The sequence below is a fragment of the Aedes aegypti genome, chromosome 2 (genome assembly GCF_002204515.2).
Source record: "Aedes aegypti strain LVP_AGWG chromosome 2, AaegL5.0 Primary Assembly, whole genome shotgun sequence".
Taxonomy (NCBI): domain Eukaryota; kingdom Metazoa; phylum Arthropoda; class Insecta; order Diptera; family Culicidae; genus Aedes; species Aedes aegypti.
This window is the reverse complement of record NC_035108.1, coordinates 183,915,448-183,931,830: the sequence shown is the minus strand read 5'-3', so window position 1 is coordinate 183,931,830 and position 16,383 is coordinate 183,915,448. Positions and strand designations below refer to the sequence as shown.

At 41.1% G+C, this 16,383-nt stretch overlaps 1 protein-coding gene across 6 annotated transcripts in view; it reads right to left on the bottom strand.

Moving 5' to 3' along the window:
• LOC5572637 overlaps window positions 1-16,383 on the bottom strand; it is a 348,615-nt gene that overhangs the window by 164,159 nt on the left and 168,073 nt on the right. For all 6 annotated transcript variants that reach the window (XM_021843388.1, XM_021843390.1, XM_021843386.1 and 3 more), the window contains one exon: window positions 7,834-7,992. In XM_021843388.1, the coding sequence (XP_021699080.1) occupies window positions 7,834-7,978 (145 nt within the window). In that variant the 5' untranslated portion in view covers window positions 7,979-7,992. The remainder of the gene's footprint in view (window positions 1-7,833; window positions 7,993-16,383) is intronic.

The following is a 16,383-nucleotide window of genomic DNA, read 5'->3' as shown; positions in this document are numbered from 1 at the left end:
CGTTCTTTAGATCGTGCATTTAGTGCGAGAGTAAAAAATTCTTGACCGCAGTGTTGATAGACTCACACTCAAAATCTCAATCAATACGCTCTCCCGTGAGAGCAAACTCATTAGAGATCTGTTTCGCAAATCTCACGCATGAGATTTTGATGCAAAATCAACTCAATCAACTCAAACCGTAAAAAATGATTCAGTCGCAAAACCCGACAAAAACTCGTGAAACCCGAATGTTGTTGTTTATGTTAGAAAGGATTAACATAATTTTACCAGACTAACAAGAAATTATTGCCGTGTGTGAGTAAACTGTGGAAATACGAGACAATGAGTTAAAAAGGTGAGCCAACTCATCCATGATTTTTTGACTGCTGAGTTGCATGATTGACAACTCACGCATGAAAAATCTCAAGCGTGATTTGTGAGAAATTGAGTTTTTCACAACACTGCTTGACCGCAGTTTTTTCTGGAGCTAATGGTAGGCACGACTCCCACAGATGATGCGCCTTCGTATTTCATGTCTAACGTTGTTTGTAATAATATCCATGTCGTGCGCGAAGCCGATAAATTGTTGTTAAGTTAAGCTTTCCAAATATCATCTTCTCGCGCAATATTGAACAACAGGCACAAAAGTCCATCACCTTGGGGTAGTCCCCAGCGAGATTCGAACGAACAACGCTGCATAGATCAAGGAGTCTTCCCGGATGTATGGAATCGACATAAATTGGTGCTGCTTCCAAAGGCGGGAAACCACCAGGTGACCCGTTGGCGTATAGACCTACAAGGTGTCCGCAAATTATCCGAATAGCAAAATATTTGAAAGATGATCTCGCATTGAAAACAATATAAAATCAATGTCCATGTACCTTTTATAATACATCTATATGTTAACATAAAATACAACTTTAAAAAATTTCGAAATAATTGCTTGTTACTGAGATAGGCAAAATTAAATTTTTCGGAGACGTTTTTCCTGAGGGCCACTACTCATACTGAAGATGTGTCATCCCTTAAACCTAAAAGAGATGAATCCAAATGTTCTATTGCTACTTGCAGTAATCTACAGGTTAGTGGCTTCAAGTTAGATTGAAGATAGAAAATTTTATGGTTCAAATCCAGTGAGTTCTATGGACATTTCTCTTCTGCCATAAAGCTCGGAAACCAGCTCCCTTGAAGACACCTCAATACATTTGGGTTGGTTTTGCAATTATTTGAAATCAAAAAATGTGTCAAACTTAGTTCTTAAGAATATAATAAGTCAATATTTAAAACCATGCAAGAATATTGAATTTATTATGATTCATTGTATAGAGCCATGTCTTCAAAGTTTGTACGGATAATTTGCGGACACCCTGTACTGTCTACCAGATACGACGGACATTTTGTTGGAGACATTGATCCTCTACAGGCTCGTACCGTATACGGAAGGTGTGGACGGCCTGGAAAGAAAAATCTACTCTGTTCGCCATCCAGTCAGCCATTTAGACATCTGAGGTGGCATCCGTTACTGCGCGGTAGTCACTCTGGATGTGAAGAATGCGTTCAACAGCGTAAGCTGAGAAGCGATAGCCTCAAGGTACCGGTGCATTTGTGTAAGCGTCTTTTTTGTTTATAGTAGGTTACAAAAAGGCTTCAAAAGCCTGGCCTGTTGTGTGTTGGCACAGTGTACTGCTCCTGTGCCTCGATCACCACCGGAACTACATCAGCTTTATCGGGGAAGGGCTGTGCTCATGCACTTCGTCAATCTCAGCCTCTAGCTGTTCTGCTACTTCGCTGTTGGAGCTCAACGTCATCAAAAACGCCGCGACTACTCGTTTTGCCCCATTGGCGGTTGAAGATTTCGCCGGGGCTTCGACAGCTTTCTGTGCGACGACGCATACTTCCCTTGGGCTGGCCTCGCGTCAGAAACCTGTTGAATTTTTTCTGGACGCTCATGTGTACTTCGTTGCTCTACGACGACTCGTACGCTGCTATTGTTCGTGCTCTCCTGGTTAACCAGTTGGATACCAAGGTTGGTCCAGCGATTCTGGTTGGAGGATGACTTCCGGTTCACTGGTGCCTCAACAAATCAAAACTGGTTTGTGACGATCGATGCTACTCGGCCTAGTCCCCGATGGTAGAGCTAGCCTACTTCGGCTACGCACTTTTTCATGTTTCGATACTGGCCGGTGGAGTGCTGAAGTCGATCCAGCGATTCCGGTTGGAGGATGGCTTCCGGTTCACTGGCGCTCCGACGACTCAAGCTGGTGATACGCTACGTACTACTCAGAGTTGTCCCCGGCGGTGGATCTATCCTACTCCGACGAAGATTTCCCTGACGGCGGAAGATCTCCCGAACCGATGCTATCCGGGCAGATGCCGAGGCGGTCCTGCGATTCCAGTGGAGGGAAACTTCCGGTTCACAGGCACCCCGACGACCATTTGCCGGTGCTATTTCGTGAATTACTCAGCTAGACCCCGGCGATGGACTCAGCCTACTCCGACTCGACGTTGGTCGGCCAAGTGCCAGGGTCGGTTCTGCAATTCCGGCGGGAGGATGGCTTCCGGTTTGCAGGCGCCCCGACGACTATTAACCGATACTACGCTACGCCCGCTCTACTCGGTCTAGTCCCCGACGGAGGATCTAGCCTACTCCGATCACGACTCTCTGGTCTTCACGCCATCTCCTTTGCAGCAACGACATAATCGCCGTTATTCTCCTGTTCACCGCATTCCAAGTGCTTTCATGCTGGCACATGTTCTGCACGATGTTGTCCGGATGTAGGACGCTTGCGGTTTCTGGCAACATCTGGAAGCATCCATGACCTGACAGAAACTGGGTCAGGAAGAAATTAACTTCCCCATGTTTTCTGGTCAACCACACCGACACGTTAGGAATGATCCTGTGGGTCCACCTTCCTTTCTCCGAGTTATTCCACTCCTGATGCCACCTGGCCATTGTGTCCAACCTAATGGTATTCCTCATATTCCAAGTGTCAAATTGGTGGTAACATCCGATGTTCTCAGCCAGAGTGATGCAAATGGGGATTATTCCGGCGATAACGCACACTGCCTCCGACGATATAGTGCGGTAGGCACTCGCCACCCGTTTAGCCATGAGCCGGAACGTACCTGCCAGCTTATCTCGATTGCGTTTGGTTGTCAACGCTGCAGCCCAGGTCGGGAGTCTGTATCGCAGTATGGACGATGATACGGTCGCCGGAAGACGCCTCGCATTGCTTCTTGGCCCTCCAATGTTAGGCATGATCCTAGCTACAGTGTTGGCAGCCTCCGCTGCCGTTCGCAGGCAAAGTCTACGTGGATGTTGAAGTTTGGCCTGTCGTTGACCGTTACTCCAAGGTGCTTTAGAGAGCGTTTCGATGGGATTCCGTGTCCTCCGACGTTGATCTCCAACTGCTGGACCGCCTTGCAGTTGCTGAACAGCACCACCTCCGTTTGGTGATGAGCCAAGTGCAGCTTGACTCCAGTCATCAACGTTTCAATGATGTCTAGCGATTCCGCCGTCAGCATCTCCAGCTTCTCCGCAGTCTCGCCAGTTACCGCAAGAATGACGTCATCTACGAACCCGACGATCTCGACTCCATTCGGTAGTGTCAAGGTTAGCACTCCATCCTATATCATGTTCCACAGTGATGGACCAAGTATGGATCCCTGTAGAACTCCCGCCGTGACTTCCATTGAAATCCGTCCCTGGTTTGTGTCGTAAACCAGTACCTGGTTCTGAAAATAACTTTGCGGAGCTTTAAACCGATATCCGGGAATCCGCATTCTGTTTAGGGCCGCGGCGATAGCCTCCCAACTGGTACTGTTGAACGCGTTCTTGACGTCTATTGTTACCACTGCGCAGTATCGATTGCCTCTCCTCTTCTGCTTGGACGCTTACTCTGCGCACGCGATGACTGCTCGAAGAGCATCCACCGTCGAAGTCTTTTCACGGCATCTGAACGGATTGTCGAACATTCTGGCCTTCCGTGTAGATCGTCAGCCTGTCGAGGATGACCTTCTCCAGAAGTTTGCCAAGAGTATCTAGCAAGCATATTGGTCTATATGAATCAGGATCTTCTGGCGGTTTTCCCGGTTTTGGCAGCAACACCAGCTTCTACACCTTCCATTTGCCTGGGAAGCAGCCTTCCGCTAGACACTTTTACAACGCTGTCTTGAATATGTCTGGGAACGCCAAGATTGCTGCCCTTAGCGCTACGTTAGAGATACCATCTGGTCCGGGAACTTAGTTCAGCTTCAGTCCTTTCACAATCGTTATAAGCTCGGCGTTAGACACTTGGATACCGGCATTTTCTTTATCTACGTCAGCTTACGGTGTGGGTCTAGGAGCTATCTTGATGAAAGGATTTTACTGTGTGATACAGAGGACGGGCAGAAAAGCGTTCGAATTACCTCGGGAATATGTCAAGGTTCAATCCTGGGCCCGATGTTATGGAATGCGATATATGATGATGTATTGGGGCTGCCTCTTCTGATGGGTGTTAAGATGGTTGGCTTTGTTGACGATATCACCATACTGGTCTGTGGCGAATCGATGGAGGAAGTAGAGTTGACAGCAGCGCACTCTATCTCCATAGTTGAGAAATGGATCTAGGTCTAGGAAACTAGGACTGGCCCGTCACAAGACTGAGGTGGTGGTAGTCAACAACCGCAAATCCGAGCAACGGGCGCTTATCTCGGTAGGTGATTAGCACCATAGAGCCCAAGTGATCCCTTAGGCATCTTGGGGTAATGATCGATGACATGCTCAGCTTCGCCAGCCACGTTGAATATGCCCGCAAAAGGGCATCTACGGACAGGCCGTGTGCATCATAGCCGAGAAGAAGCAACGCTCAAAAGTTGGCAGCATGAATGAGATAACTCCACCAAAGGTAGATGGGCGTATTGGCTCATACCAAATGTGTCAGATTGGTATGAAAGAAACCATTGGAAAGTGAATTTCGACCTGACGCAGTTTCTGTCAGGACATGGTTGCTATAAGCAGTACCTGCATAGGTTCGGGTACTCAGAATCTCATGCGAATCATAATTTGTGCGGATGTCGAGTGCAGGAATGCATTACCTACGGCTGTCACTCACATTATGCTAGAATTGCAGCGCTTAAGGCGCGCTAGCCAAGAGACAGAGGATTAACCCAGCCGAGGCTGGTCCCTTGTAACATTGTTTAAGTCGGCTAGGAGAAGCAGTTTGCCGCGGTTACTTGTGGTACCTGTGCGGCATCCCCACACTCTGAGTTACCTTCTCAGGCGTCTGTTAGTAGATTTCCCCATAGTGAAAAAAAAGCTTAAATATGTGTTAAAAAATTGAAATTGAAACTACATTGAAATTTCATACATTTCCATAGAAATATATTGGTTGATATTTGAAAATATGCTTTTTAGAAAATGTATGTGGACAGTTGGAACAGTTTGAAATTAATCCTTGTTAAGCTGAAAACAATTTTCAGTCAATATTTTAGCTTACGAAACCCATTAAGGACAGATCATAATTTTGCCCATGTCTGACCAAAATTTCTCTTGTGTGTGTGGCGAGCAAGCATTCAACCGAACCAACAATAGTGGCAGTGGCTGCCTGGCTGGTAACTGATATCAGCCTCGAGGGCGATGCAATTTTGATGGTGTTGTAATTCATCACCAGCGGCAGCAGGAATAGCAGTGGCAGAAAAAGTGGGAGGGATTCTACCCCAGGTCTGGATCACCGTTCTTTCGGGAGCTCTTTTGAACAAAAGTTTTTTTTTCAATTCGTTCGGTGTTTTCTGCTCAATGAATAAACCGTGCAATGAATGAGCGATGTGTGCGATCATTTGAATTGCATGAAATGTTTTGTCGAATCGGTCCACAAAACACAATACTTCATTTGGCTCGGCTTGAGTTGGCTGGTTGAGCGCGTTGAATGATTTGGGTGGCGACGATGAAAAAAAAAACCTACATTGTATATTTATTTTATGGTAATCGGATCGTTCAACGAGTATTGCTGTAAATGGAGCAATAAAATGCAAATTACATCGGAAATGTGTCGGTAGGGAGAAAATCTATATTAATCAAAATATCGACATGGATCCTTTTGAAAGGGAAATGCAGCTATTGTGTGAAATATTAAAAATAACAATAAGCAAAACAATTCATATGAGTTGAACAGGATTTGAACGATGCGTACGCTTCCAACGCATTTCGATAACTTAGTTTTCATTGAAATTCACTCAGGATGCTAAACGAGAAGTTTCGAATTAACAAGGCATGTGAAAGATCATAGAATAAAAAGTAACCCCAATACCGGTAACATCATTGCTGTGCAAAATACAACAGCGCGTTCACTGAAGTGTTCAGTAGAATCAATTGATAATCAATTATTATAATCAATTGAAATGTCAAATTGTCGAATAAGCGGATAAAAGAATTATTTCACAAACAAATAACAAGTTTAAAAGTTCTAAGCAATCTTTCAATGAATTTAATCTTTCTATAACTGTGACTTGAAATTAAATTTACAAGCAGCCCACTGCAGTTCATTTAGCAGTACAAAAAATGAAATTGGCATCTTTCTACAAAAAAGGAATGATAGACACAGTAGAAGGTGTAATTAAAAACATGCAATAAACTTCTTCCTCCCGCTGTTGTATCGCTGCTTATCAGAGGAGAAAAAAAACTCCAGTCGAGGTGAAAAATCAGAGCAACTCCCGACACCTGGTTCGTACAAGTAGTAAAAACAGAGGCAAAGGCATAGAACTACCGGGGAAAGTGTATAGTTTCCAGTTTTATCTGATGTGTTGTTTCGCATTGGAAGGTGATGAATGAGAGACGACATCGAGCCGGTGGGAAATGAGGCCTGGGAGGGTGCAAGAAAACTTTTCCCGGGACGCTCTGATATGTGAGGCTAAGGTGTGAAATATAAGAAACTCTACAAAAAGCCACCATACCATATAGGAAAAGTTGCACATCGGAATGGAAGAGTTGCATTCACTATTTTTCCACCCACCCCGGAATGCTCCGTTTTCGAATGAGTCCCGGCCTGTGAGGAATCAGTGCGCTTCATTGCTGATGTAGTAAATTGATTTCACGTTTGCTTGACTATGTCTCGGTTTTTCGTTCCACTTCATTCGAGGTAGTAGAAGAGCGGTTCAAAGAAAAAAAAAGGTGGAGCTAGGGTGACCACCACCATTCTTTCTCTGTGTCTTCTTTAAGGGGATCAACTTCTTGGGCTGATATAGGGCTTGTCAGCTGTATAATAGCACTATACTAGCACGCGTGGTGAATAAGTGCTATTTGGTTACTTGGGTTGTCAGCGCGATACGTCGAATAGGTCATCTAGGTAATTTTTGTTTAAGAAAAAGCATTATGCAAAATCGACTACAGTGAAGGTAAGGTAACGGAAGTTTAGATTTCAGCCCAAAGCGCTTTTTAAAACAAATATGGTAACCCTAGATGGAACAAAGGTACAGAAATCGATTCTATATCAAACTGTCTGAGTTAATTTCGCTTCTTCTGTTTGGCACTGGCTGTGCATCATGGGCCACCAACCCGACCAACAACTTCGCTGCCACTGCCCGGTACAAATGGGTTCAATTCATTCTACAAACTAGTTACAAAGTTTTTCACTGCACTGCGAAGAAGAGCCATAAATTAACAAGCGTTTTGTTGGCAACAACTTTTGTTGTTCATTTATTGGTTCGGAATGAGTTCTGTGTGGGAAGTTGAGTTTCTCGCAATTTCAGTGCATCGGAAATGGTGCAGTCAAGGGGAAGACTTTACGGTTCAAAGTCGCATTGCTGGTTGCGTTCGATTGCTGGCTCCGAGGAGCTAGCCGCCTTATTACTACAAAATGCTTCGGAGAAACTCACCTGCCAAACGTCCGTAGCGCTGAAACATCCGTTCGACGTCCGTCTTGGAGCACTGAAATGTGTTCAAATTTCCGACAAACACTCGCGAGTTCACTGCCTGCGGATCTTGCGAGTTGGTTTGATTGGATAACTTTGACATCTTCATCCTGGCGGCGTAATCTGAAGAAAAAGAAAAAAAAAACAAAATAATATTTTCCCTTTACTTGATTATAGATTGCAGCGAGGTTGTAAATAAATTGATATTTACAACATTGATAATAATTATTAGCATTTTTTCAGATCATGACATCAGACTTTTCGATGCTACAAAAACAGTACTGTTCAGTACTATTCTTTCAACTATTGATACCATTATGATCCTTGACTGGACCCGTGCCTTCGATTTTTATTGGACCAGTTAGCGAAAGCTAGTGGTGGTAATGCTTCTTGGACACCGTCTTGGGTGAATCTCTGAATTCACAGCTTCATCCCGAAAAAAGTAGGATTTAAAACTGTCACTAAACGTGGCATGAATGGAAGAAAGGACGTTTCTCCGGAATGCGCGCTTTCTACCAAGGGTGAAATGGATAATGTTGACAATTGCATGAGCAATCAGTCCTAACTTTTTATTTTCATGGAGGAGGGAAGTTGAAAAATCCCAAAAATTGTTTTAAGTAATAAGTGGACAATTCCTAAGGACGTCTGTCTTGTGAAGGAAGCTACCAAAAAGTTTGTAATCGCAAATTTCGGGAGCAACAATAAGTCTAACTTTTGGGATTGCCATTCGCGCAAACGAATCGTTGTCGCTCGTACCATGCATATGAACGGCAACGTTGTTCGTAGCCGGAATTTCCCAGACATAATCTCCATCAATTTTAATTTTTCAGTTAACGATCGCTTGCTTTATAATAATACCCATCAGGAAAATTGCTCATTCATAAGCTTATTTTCTTCCTTCGGGTAACCGTTCGAATTTCTTAAATTTGAAGGGAAATATCCGAGATTATTCTTATGCCAATGTTGTCTCAGGTAATTTCACTTTCTCCCGTTTTCTTCCTATGGGTAATTGTTTCAAATCAAATGAAAATTTCCCTGCTTATGCCGCTGCAGGAAACTTCTATTCCGTCTCTTTCATAGGCGTATAAAATATCAACTCATAGGCGTATAAAATATCAACTGTTTTCGTCTTCGAAACCAAAGTTTATGAAACTTTAGGTGTTTCTGTTGAAACACAGCTTGGTAAATATACTTTCATAGCTGCCTATTTGCCTTTTCAATGCTCTGGGCAGCAAGTTAGTTTTCTTCAAACTGACTTGCAAAAATTGACTCGCAATAAGTCAAAATGACCAGTGCCCGCCATGTGCAATGATCGAGAAGGGAATTTGCTGATCGATAAAACGGCGGTGGTTGCCAGGAGGAAGGAGCACTTTCAGCAATGGTTGAACGGTGGAAATGGAAATGTAGCGAGGAACAGGATGAACATATATGATGACGATCAAGCTGTGGACCGACCATAAGAGAGGTTAAAAAAGGCTATTATTGAGCTGAAGAACTGTAAGGCTGCTGGGAAGGCCGAGATCCCGGTCGAGTTTCTCAAGCACGGAAGTGAACAGCTTTACCGGTCGATCCACCGAGTACTTCTGAAGGTATGGGAGGACGAAGAATTGCCCACCGGCTGGTTGGATGGCCTCATGATATTCAAGAAAGTGCACAGACTGGAGTGTGCCGATTACAGAGGAATTACCCTGCTGAATTCGGCGTACAAAATTCTAAGTAGGTTTTCGTGAGGGCCGTTCGACAACGAATCAGATGTTTAGCTTGCGAACGATCCTAGAAAAATTCCGGGAGTATAACTTGCAGACTCACCATCTGTTTATTGATTTCAAGGCGGCGTACGACGTAGTGAAAAGAAATGAGCTGTGGCAGATAATGTCAGAAAATGGTTTTTCGGCGAAACTAATTGGGCAGATACGTGCTACGCTGGATGGTTCGAAATCAAGTGTTCGGATCGTAGACGAGGTGTCAACCTCATTCGTGACGTCAGACGGATTGAAGCAGGGAGACTTTATTTCTGCACTTTCAAATTTACTGTTCAACATTGCACTCGAGGTGCTTTTAGGAGATCTGGCGTGCAGAGAAATGGCACTATTATCACAAGGTCGCACATGCTCTTTGGCTTTCTAATTGGAATCGATCGCAGCTCAGTGGAAGAAGCCTTCATGCCTGTGAAGAGGGAGACAGCGAGGATAGGCCTGACCATTAATTCTACCGAAACGAGGTTCATGGTTGCAGGTAGAGATGGAGTCAGGCATGGTGGTGTAGGTGCTGAGATAGTGTTTGATGGCGATGTGTTTGAAGTTGTTGAAGAATTTGTTTGCCTTGAAACACTTGTGACATGTGACAACGACGTTTCCCGCGAAGTGAGAAGACGTGTTGTGGCTACGAATAGGGCCTTTAACGGACTACGTAACCAGCTTAGGTCCCGCAGCTTGCAAACGGAAACAAAATTCGCCCTGTATAAACATTGATTCTTCCTGTGGCTCTCTACGGGAACGAAGCGTGGATGTTGAAAGAGTCAGTCCGGAAAGCTCTCGGTGTTTTCGAGCGTAAAGTGATACTCGGTGGGAAACTCGAAAATGGTGTGTGGCGCAGACGCATGAATCACGAGTTGTATCGAGTGAACAAAGATGCGAATAATATCAAGCGTGTAAAATACGGCTGACTTCAGTGGGCTGGTCACTTGGTGCGAATGTTGGAAAAAAGCATTGTGAAAATAATATTCAGCAGGGAACCAGGTAGAGGTCGGTGTCTTCGGGGAAAACTACGAATACGCCGGCTGTATGCAGTGGAAGAGGACCTGGTCTGCCCATAACTGCATAACAGTCACATTCGACATTTTTGGAAATTTCGAGTTAATACCGGGGAGAGTCATCAAATAACAAATACTTTCGACCCACTTACTATAATCTGTGAGATTGTTCTAGAAAATTCGAAAAAAATACCAAGTTGTTTTGTCACATTGGCAATTGTAACCGCATAACAGTCACATTGAGATTATACATGAGCCTTATAATGCAGTGGCAACGAAATTTCTATCAGAATTTTTTTCTGACTATTCACCCAATAAGCGATATGAGTTGTACAAAATTTCAGCCTCAAATAAACACTTTTGAATTCTTAGTGATTTTTTGAAATATCAGTTCCCTCCCATACTGCAATAAAATGCAAACTTGGTATCCCATTTACTCAATGCCTACTTTTGTCGAATGTTACAAATATGCAGTTATGGGCAGTGGTGACCCTAAACGTTCGGGGCAACTGGAGAAGTTTTGCCCAAAACCGACGAAGATGGAGCTCTACAATACGCCCGGCAATGGCGTGACGCTGCGCTGTAGCCATCAAGGTATCAAGGTAGGTAATTAAAAATTCATACAGAGACAGAGAATTGAGTTTTAACAATTTAACCAGAAGTCACGGTGCTCCCCTGACCGTTATTATCAGAAAAAAATCTCCAACAAATCTGTGCTCACCAGTCGTTTTCTATGGCTAAGTTGCATGTCTGGGCAAAATTTAAAAAAAAATCGTAGAACCCGTTTTACAGTTACGCCCTTTTGATTGTATTAGTCTACTAATTCAAAGGAAATCTGAGATTTTTGAACGGGTTTTCATTGGCCGTGATTATCAGAAGAAATATACTATCAAAATTTGGTTCAAAGTTGGTTTGTTTAGTTATTTGTAACCTCTTGGTGGAGTTTCGAATGAGAAAATAGGCGAAATTTGAAATTACAAAGGTGTAACCTTTGAAAACCCCAAATTTTAAAATAATAATTAGGCATTCTAATAGGGTGCCGGTGCCATTAGTGGACTACCTAAGCTATAAAAAATCATAACAAAATAACGAAAAGCCTTAGCAGAGATCTTTTGGCGTCAACAGAAAGATTTCAACCTCTACTATATGGGAAAAATATAAAAAGAGTGATAAAACTAATTTTTTAACATAATATCGCTTGAGCCTCTATTGGTACACGTGTTCCAGTAGTTGCGCTAGTGCTCCAGTAGTAGACGTTTTGGAATTATACAAGGAATTTTAAACAAAAAAGGCAAACTTTTACACAGGTTTAACATTTTTCCCTTCGAACAGCAACTAATATCTTTCGAATGAAGCATTAAGAACATCTCTGGGACTTTTCTTCATTTTTATACATCCATTTTAAAAACTGCTTCCATCCGTTGATCCACTACTGGAACACGACGGCAACTATTGGTGCAAGGGAGCAAATTTTTTGCGTAAACTTAATTATTTATATGACTTTTTGATGAAATAAAAAGCTGAAATTTGGCAAATCGACTAAACTAGAGACGATCTATCCACCAAAAATAGCACATGTCGTTTTTATCAAAAAATGTACGTTTTATTCCATAGTCCAATCTACTGGTACATTACAACCATTGGTACCGGCACCCTACTGTTGAGCATGTTCAAATGTTTTCAACGACACATTGCACTCACATGCCACAAAAGTCTTTCAATATCAACTGATTTTCCATAGGATCAAGTGTTTTAAGGCATTACGGAGCTAATTTCATCATGTTACCAAATTAGTTCTTGTAGCACAATATTCTGGATAGGTTGGTGAACCAATGTAATCACACTTATTTAAATACTACTGATTGCTACTTGTTGTATATCAAATTCGAAGCATACGTCAAGAAGTACTTAAAGAGTCAAGTTTTTGGTGATGGGTAGCAGTGAATAGAATAAAATAAAATCAACGACGTAGAAAGCAGCGATTTAAAATGAAAGCATATAATGTAAAGTTTAGAACATCGGTGTTTATTTTGTTTAATGGAATTCAAAATCGTAGCATTTACAGAGCTTAATATTAAATGTTTGTCTCTGTCAGTTTGAAAAAACTTGCGTAGCTTCCAAAATATGATTTTTTTTTTTCGTTTGTAAAGGGTCATAGCAGCTGGTGTGTCTTTACTTCACAAGCACAGCTCGCGATCAAAAAAATAAAGTTTACATATAAATCTTCAGTTTGTGTAGGATTCAAACCACATTATGGTAGATAGGTCAGCAGGTAATCAACAGGGCCACAGAACAATTTAAAATTTTCCGGTAACCAAAACTGGAATTCACGTAGGATCCATGAACAACTATATGTTTATCATATTCAATATATCTTTTCAAAAATATACCCCTTAACTTTGAGATCCGTTAGCCCGAATACCTGAAGATCATCACCGTGAGTTCCAGTTCCAAGAATGGCATATCTTAGAGTTCCATTATCACGGGATAATATCGTTCAAGGTAATAATATATTTGAGACAATAGCATTCACCGTAACAGTGCGTTCAGTGTTATGAAACTCGGGATAAAGAAATTCCGGGAAATTAAATTAGGTGTTAAGGTTTAGAATCTTCTCAAGAGAGTTTTGATACATAAGGAAGATATGTAACATTAAGCTCTGCAAGTGTCATGATTTTAAAATCAATGAAATCAAATAATAACCCATGTTTCGTACTTCTCTTGAGCGTATTTCAAGTACTGATGCTTTCTCTTCGCGAGTTAGCCTGAGAATGAGTATACATTGCTTCCACTATTTTATTTATGCAGGGCTCTAATGGGTTTGCGTAATCGAAAAGACCGGGAAACCCAAAGGAAAAATTGTAGATTTGTGCAAAATCAAAATTTAGTGATGTATGCTACAAATGATCACAAAAGTATTGACAGTGGTCTAGAGTTCCATAGTTTAGCCAATAGTCCACTACTAAGCAATTGAAGTTCAAGTTCTAGCGCAGTACAATGTTAGCCGGAATAGCCGTGCTATAACAATATTTTTTGAATAATAATAATGTCACAAAAATGGCTCCGTAATGCCTTACAGCGCTTGAGCCTTTGAAAAATTGATCAATTGTGAAATACTTTGGCGACATGTAGTTGCAATATGTCATTGAAATTATTTGAACATGCTTATCGGTATTAGAATGCCTAATTATTCTATTTCAAATTAGTGCTTTCAATGGTTACACTTCAAAAAGGGCGTAACTTCAAATTTCGCCTATTTTCTCATTCAAAACTCCACCAAGAGGTTATAAATAACTAAACAAACCAACTTTGAACCAAATTTTGATAGTATATTTCTTTTAATAATCTCGGCCAATGAAAATCCGTTCAAAAATCTCAGATTTCCTTTGAATTAGTAGACTTATATAATAAAAAGGGCGTAACTGCGATTTTTTTTTAAATTTTGCCCAGACATGCAGCTTAGCTATGGAAAACGACTGGTGAGTATGTAGATGTAGATTTGATGGAGATTTTTTTCTGATAATAACGGTCAGAGGTGCACCGTGGAAGTGCGTAAAGTTTTATGTTTTGAATTCCTCCAAAATTTTTAGATAATTTTCGCATTAGTTTCTTCCGGAATTCATCCTGTGACTTCTCTAGATTTTTTTTATCAGGATTCATTAAAATATTGAAACAGGATTTCATTCAATGCTTCCTCCGGACTTTATTTTTATAGTTTCAATTTATCTATGAATATCTCTATGAACACTATAAAAATCCTCGGAAAATTTCTCAAGATACCTATTACTCCTTTGATTTCATTACAACTTGCAAGCGCTTATTTTATAATTCCAAAGATGCGTAAAATATTTCAGATAAAATAATTAAAGAATGTTTTTCTCAAGAACATCCCTGGAAAAACCTTTGGACAAATCTTTAGATGTGTTTCATTAAAAATCTATAATGGAATTCCTCCTAAGATATCGATGGATAAATCCATGGTATGATTCAGGAACAGAAAAAAAATACTAGGAACAATGTCTAAAAAACATCCTCACGATATCCCAAAAAGCAGAATGAAATAAATTGAAGAAATTTTCAAAATAATTTTGAATTGATTCCTGAAATAAACATTGACAGTACAGTCACCCCACAGTTATGGATCCGCTAAAAGTAATTTTTTAGAACAAAATATAATTACAAATAATGGTGACCTTGTACAAAACAAAAATACCCATTTGGCAATGCCGAATATAGTTGTTTTCTCGAATACACATAAAAAATCGCGGGTATTTATGAAAAAGTGTCGTGAAAGCATACGTTTCGGCGTTTCTTTCGGAATCATCTTAGGGGTCATTCAAAAATGACGTCCAGCATTTGGGGGAGGGGAGGGGGTCTACGAAAGCGTTACAGTACATGTAGTAGGTATTGGAAAAAGCGTGACAGTGGGGGGAGGGTGCTTCTAAAAATTCCGAAAAACGATGGACGTCATATTTGAATCATCCCTTATCGTTGATTCATAACTGTGGTATGGGTTTCAATGCCCCACAGTTATGAATCAACGCTTCAATGAATATGGATGACAATTTATTTCATACGGACGAATAAAATATGCTAGAAGATGTTATGATTGATTGCAATGTTGTACAGATTTATGGTTCACGTAGATAAATGCGTGCGTAATTACAACTCCTTTTGATGAGATATTCTCCGTTTAAGCCAACTTTGATCCATAGTTGTGTGGTATTTATAACTATAGGGTGACTATATTTCTAAAACAATTCCTAAAGGAATTTTGAATGTAATTTCGTAAGGAATTTAAGAGAAAATAATAGAAGGAATTTATTAAGAACATATCATTGGGGGAATTCTAAGAAAAATACTTATAGGAAGAGAGTAGTTTACGGAGCGATCAGCAACAGATGTTACTATAGAATTCATGAAATTATGTTTTGTGTTTTTGAAGTTTCATATAAAATGCATTATCGGCGGAAAAACTATTATCATTTATGTAACAAATTTGATTCTTTCCAAAAAATTTGAAGGCTGTTCTACTGGTCCAACCGTCCAACCCTTCTAGGCATAGAAAACGCATTCGACAGTGTTTGGCATGAAGGGTTGATTGTAAAATTAAAAAACTGTTATATTCCAACAAACAAACATTGTTAGAATAATCTAAAGTAGTTATAAGGTTTTCAGGTCATGTTAAATTCTCTGACAAATAAGTGATTGGTAGGAGGCGATTTGGTCACGAAGCCGATGTCTAAAAATAACTCTTGTTCGCTTTGACGTATACATGTACACGACGATGTATGTGTCAAATATACATCTCATATATCCGAGCGAAGTTTAGACTGCGAAATGATGATCCCATGTGCTTTGGGGTAATCGAATTAAGTTCGGCTTCGAGCGTTGGGGTCTCTCAAGGGGCTCCGCAGCTTGTAGGTTGAAGCGCCCATCTAGCGAATAGGGAGTCGTAAGTTCGATCCCCACCGGAGCACGTGGTTTCTTTTCGCAGTTTCAATTTCAATTTTTACATTTGTCACGTGTTTCGTCGTGTACATGTAAACTTCAAAACGTCAAAACCATATTATTACAGCAAGTTTCCTTGGGCGGGAACTGCCTACATAATCATTAATTAACTGTGCAATTTAAAGTTATCTGTCAAATCGTACACTTCAGGTTAATTAACAGAACTTCAGGTCCGAAGGACTTTCTGTAAGAGCTGGAGTTTCTCAAGGCAACATTTTGGGACCAATATTATACAATATTTTCATATTTGA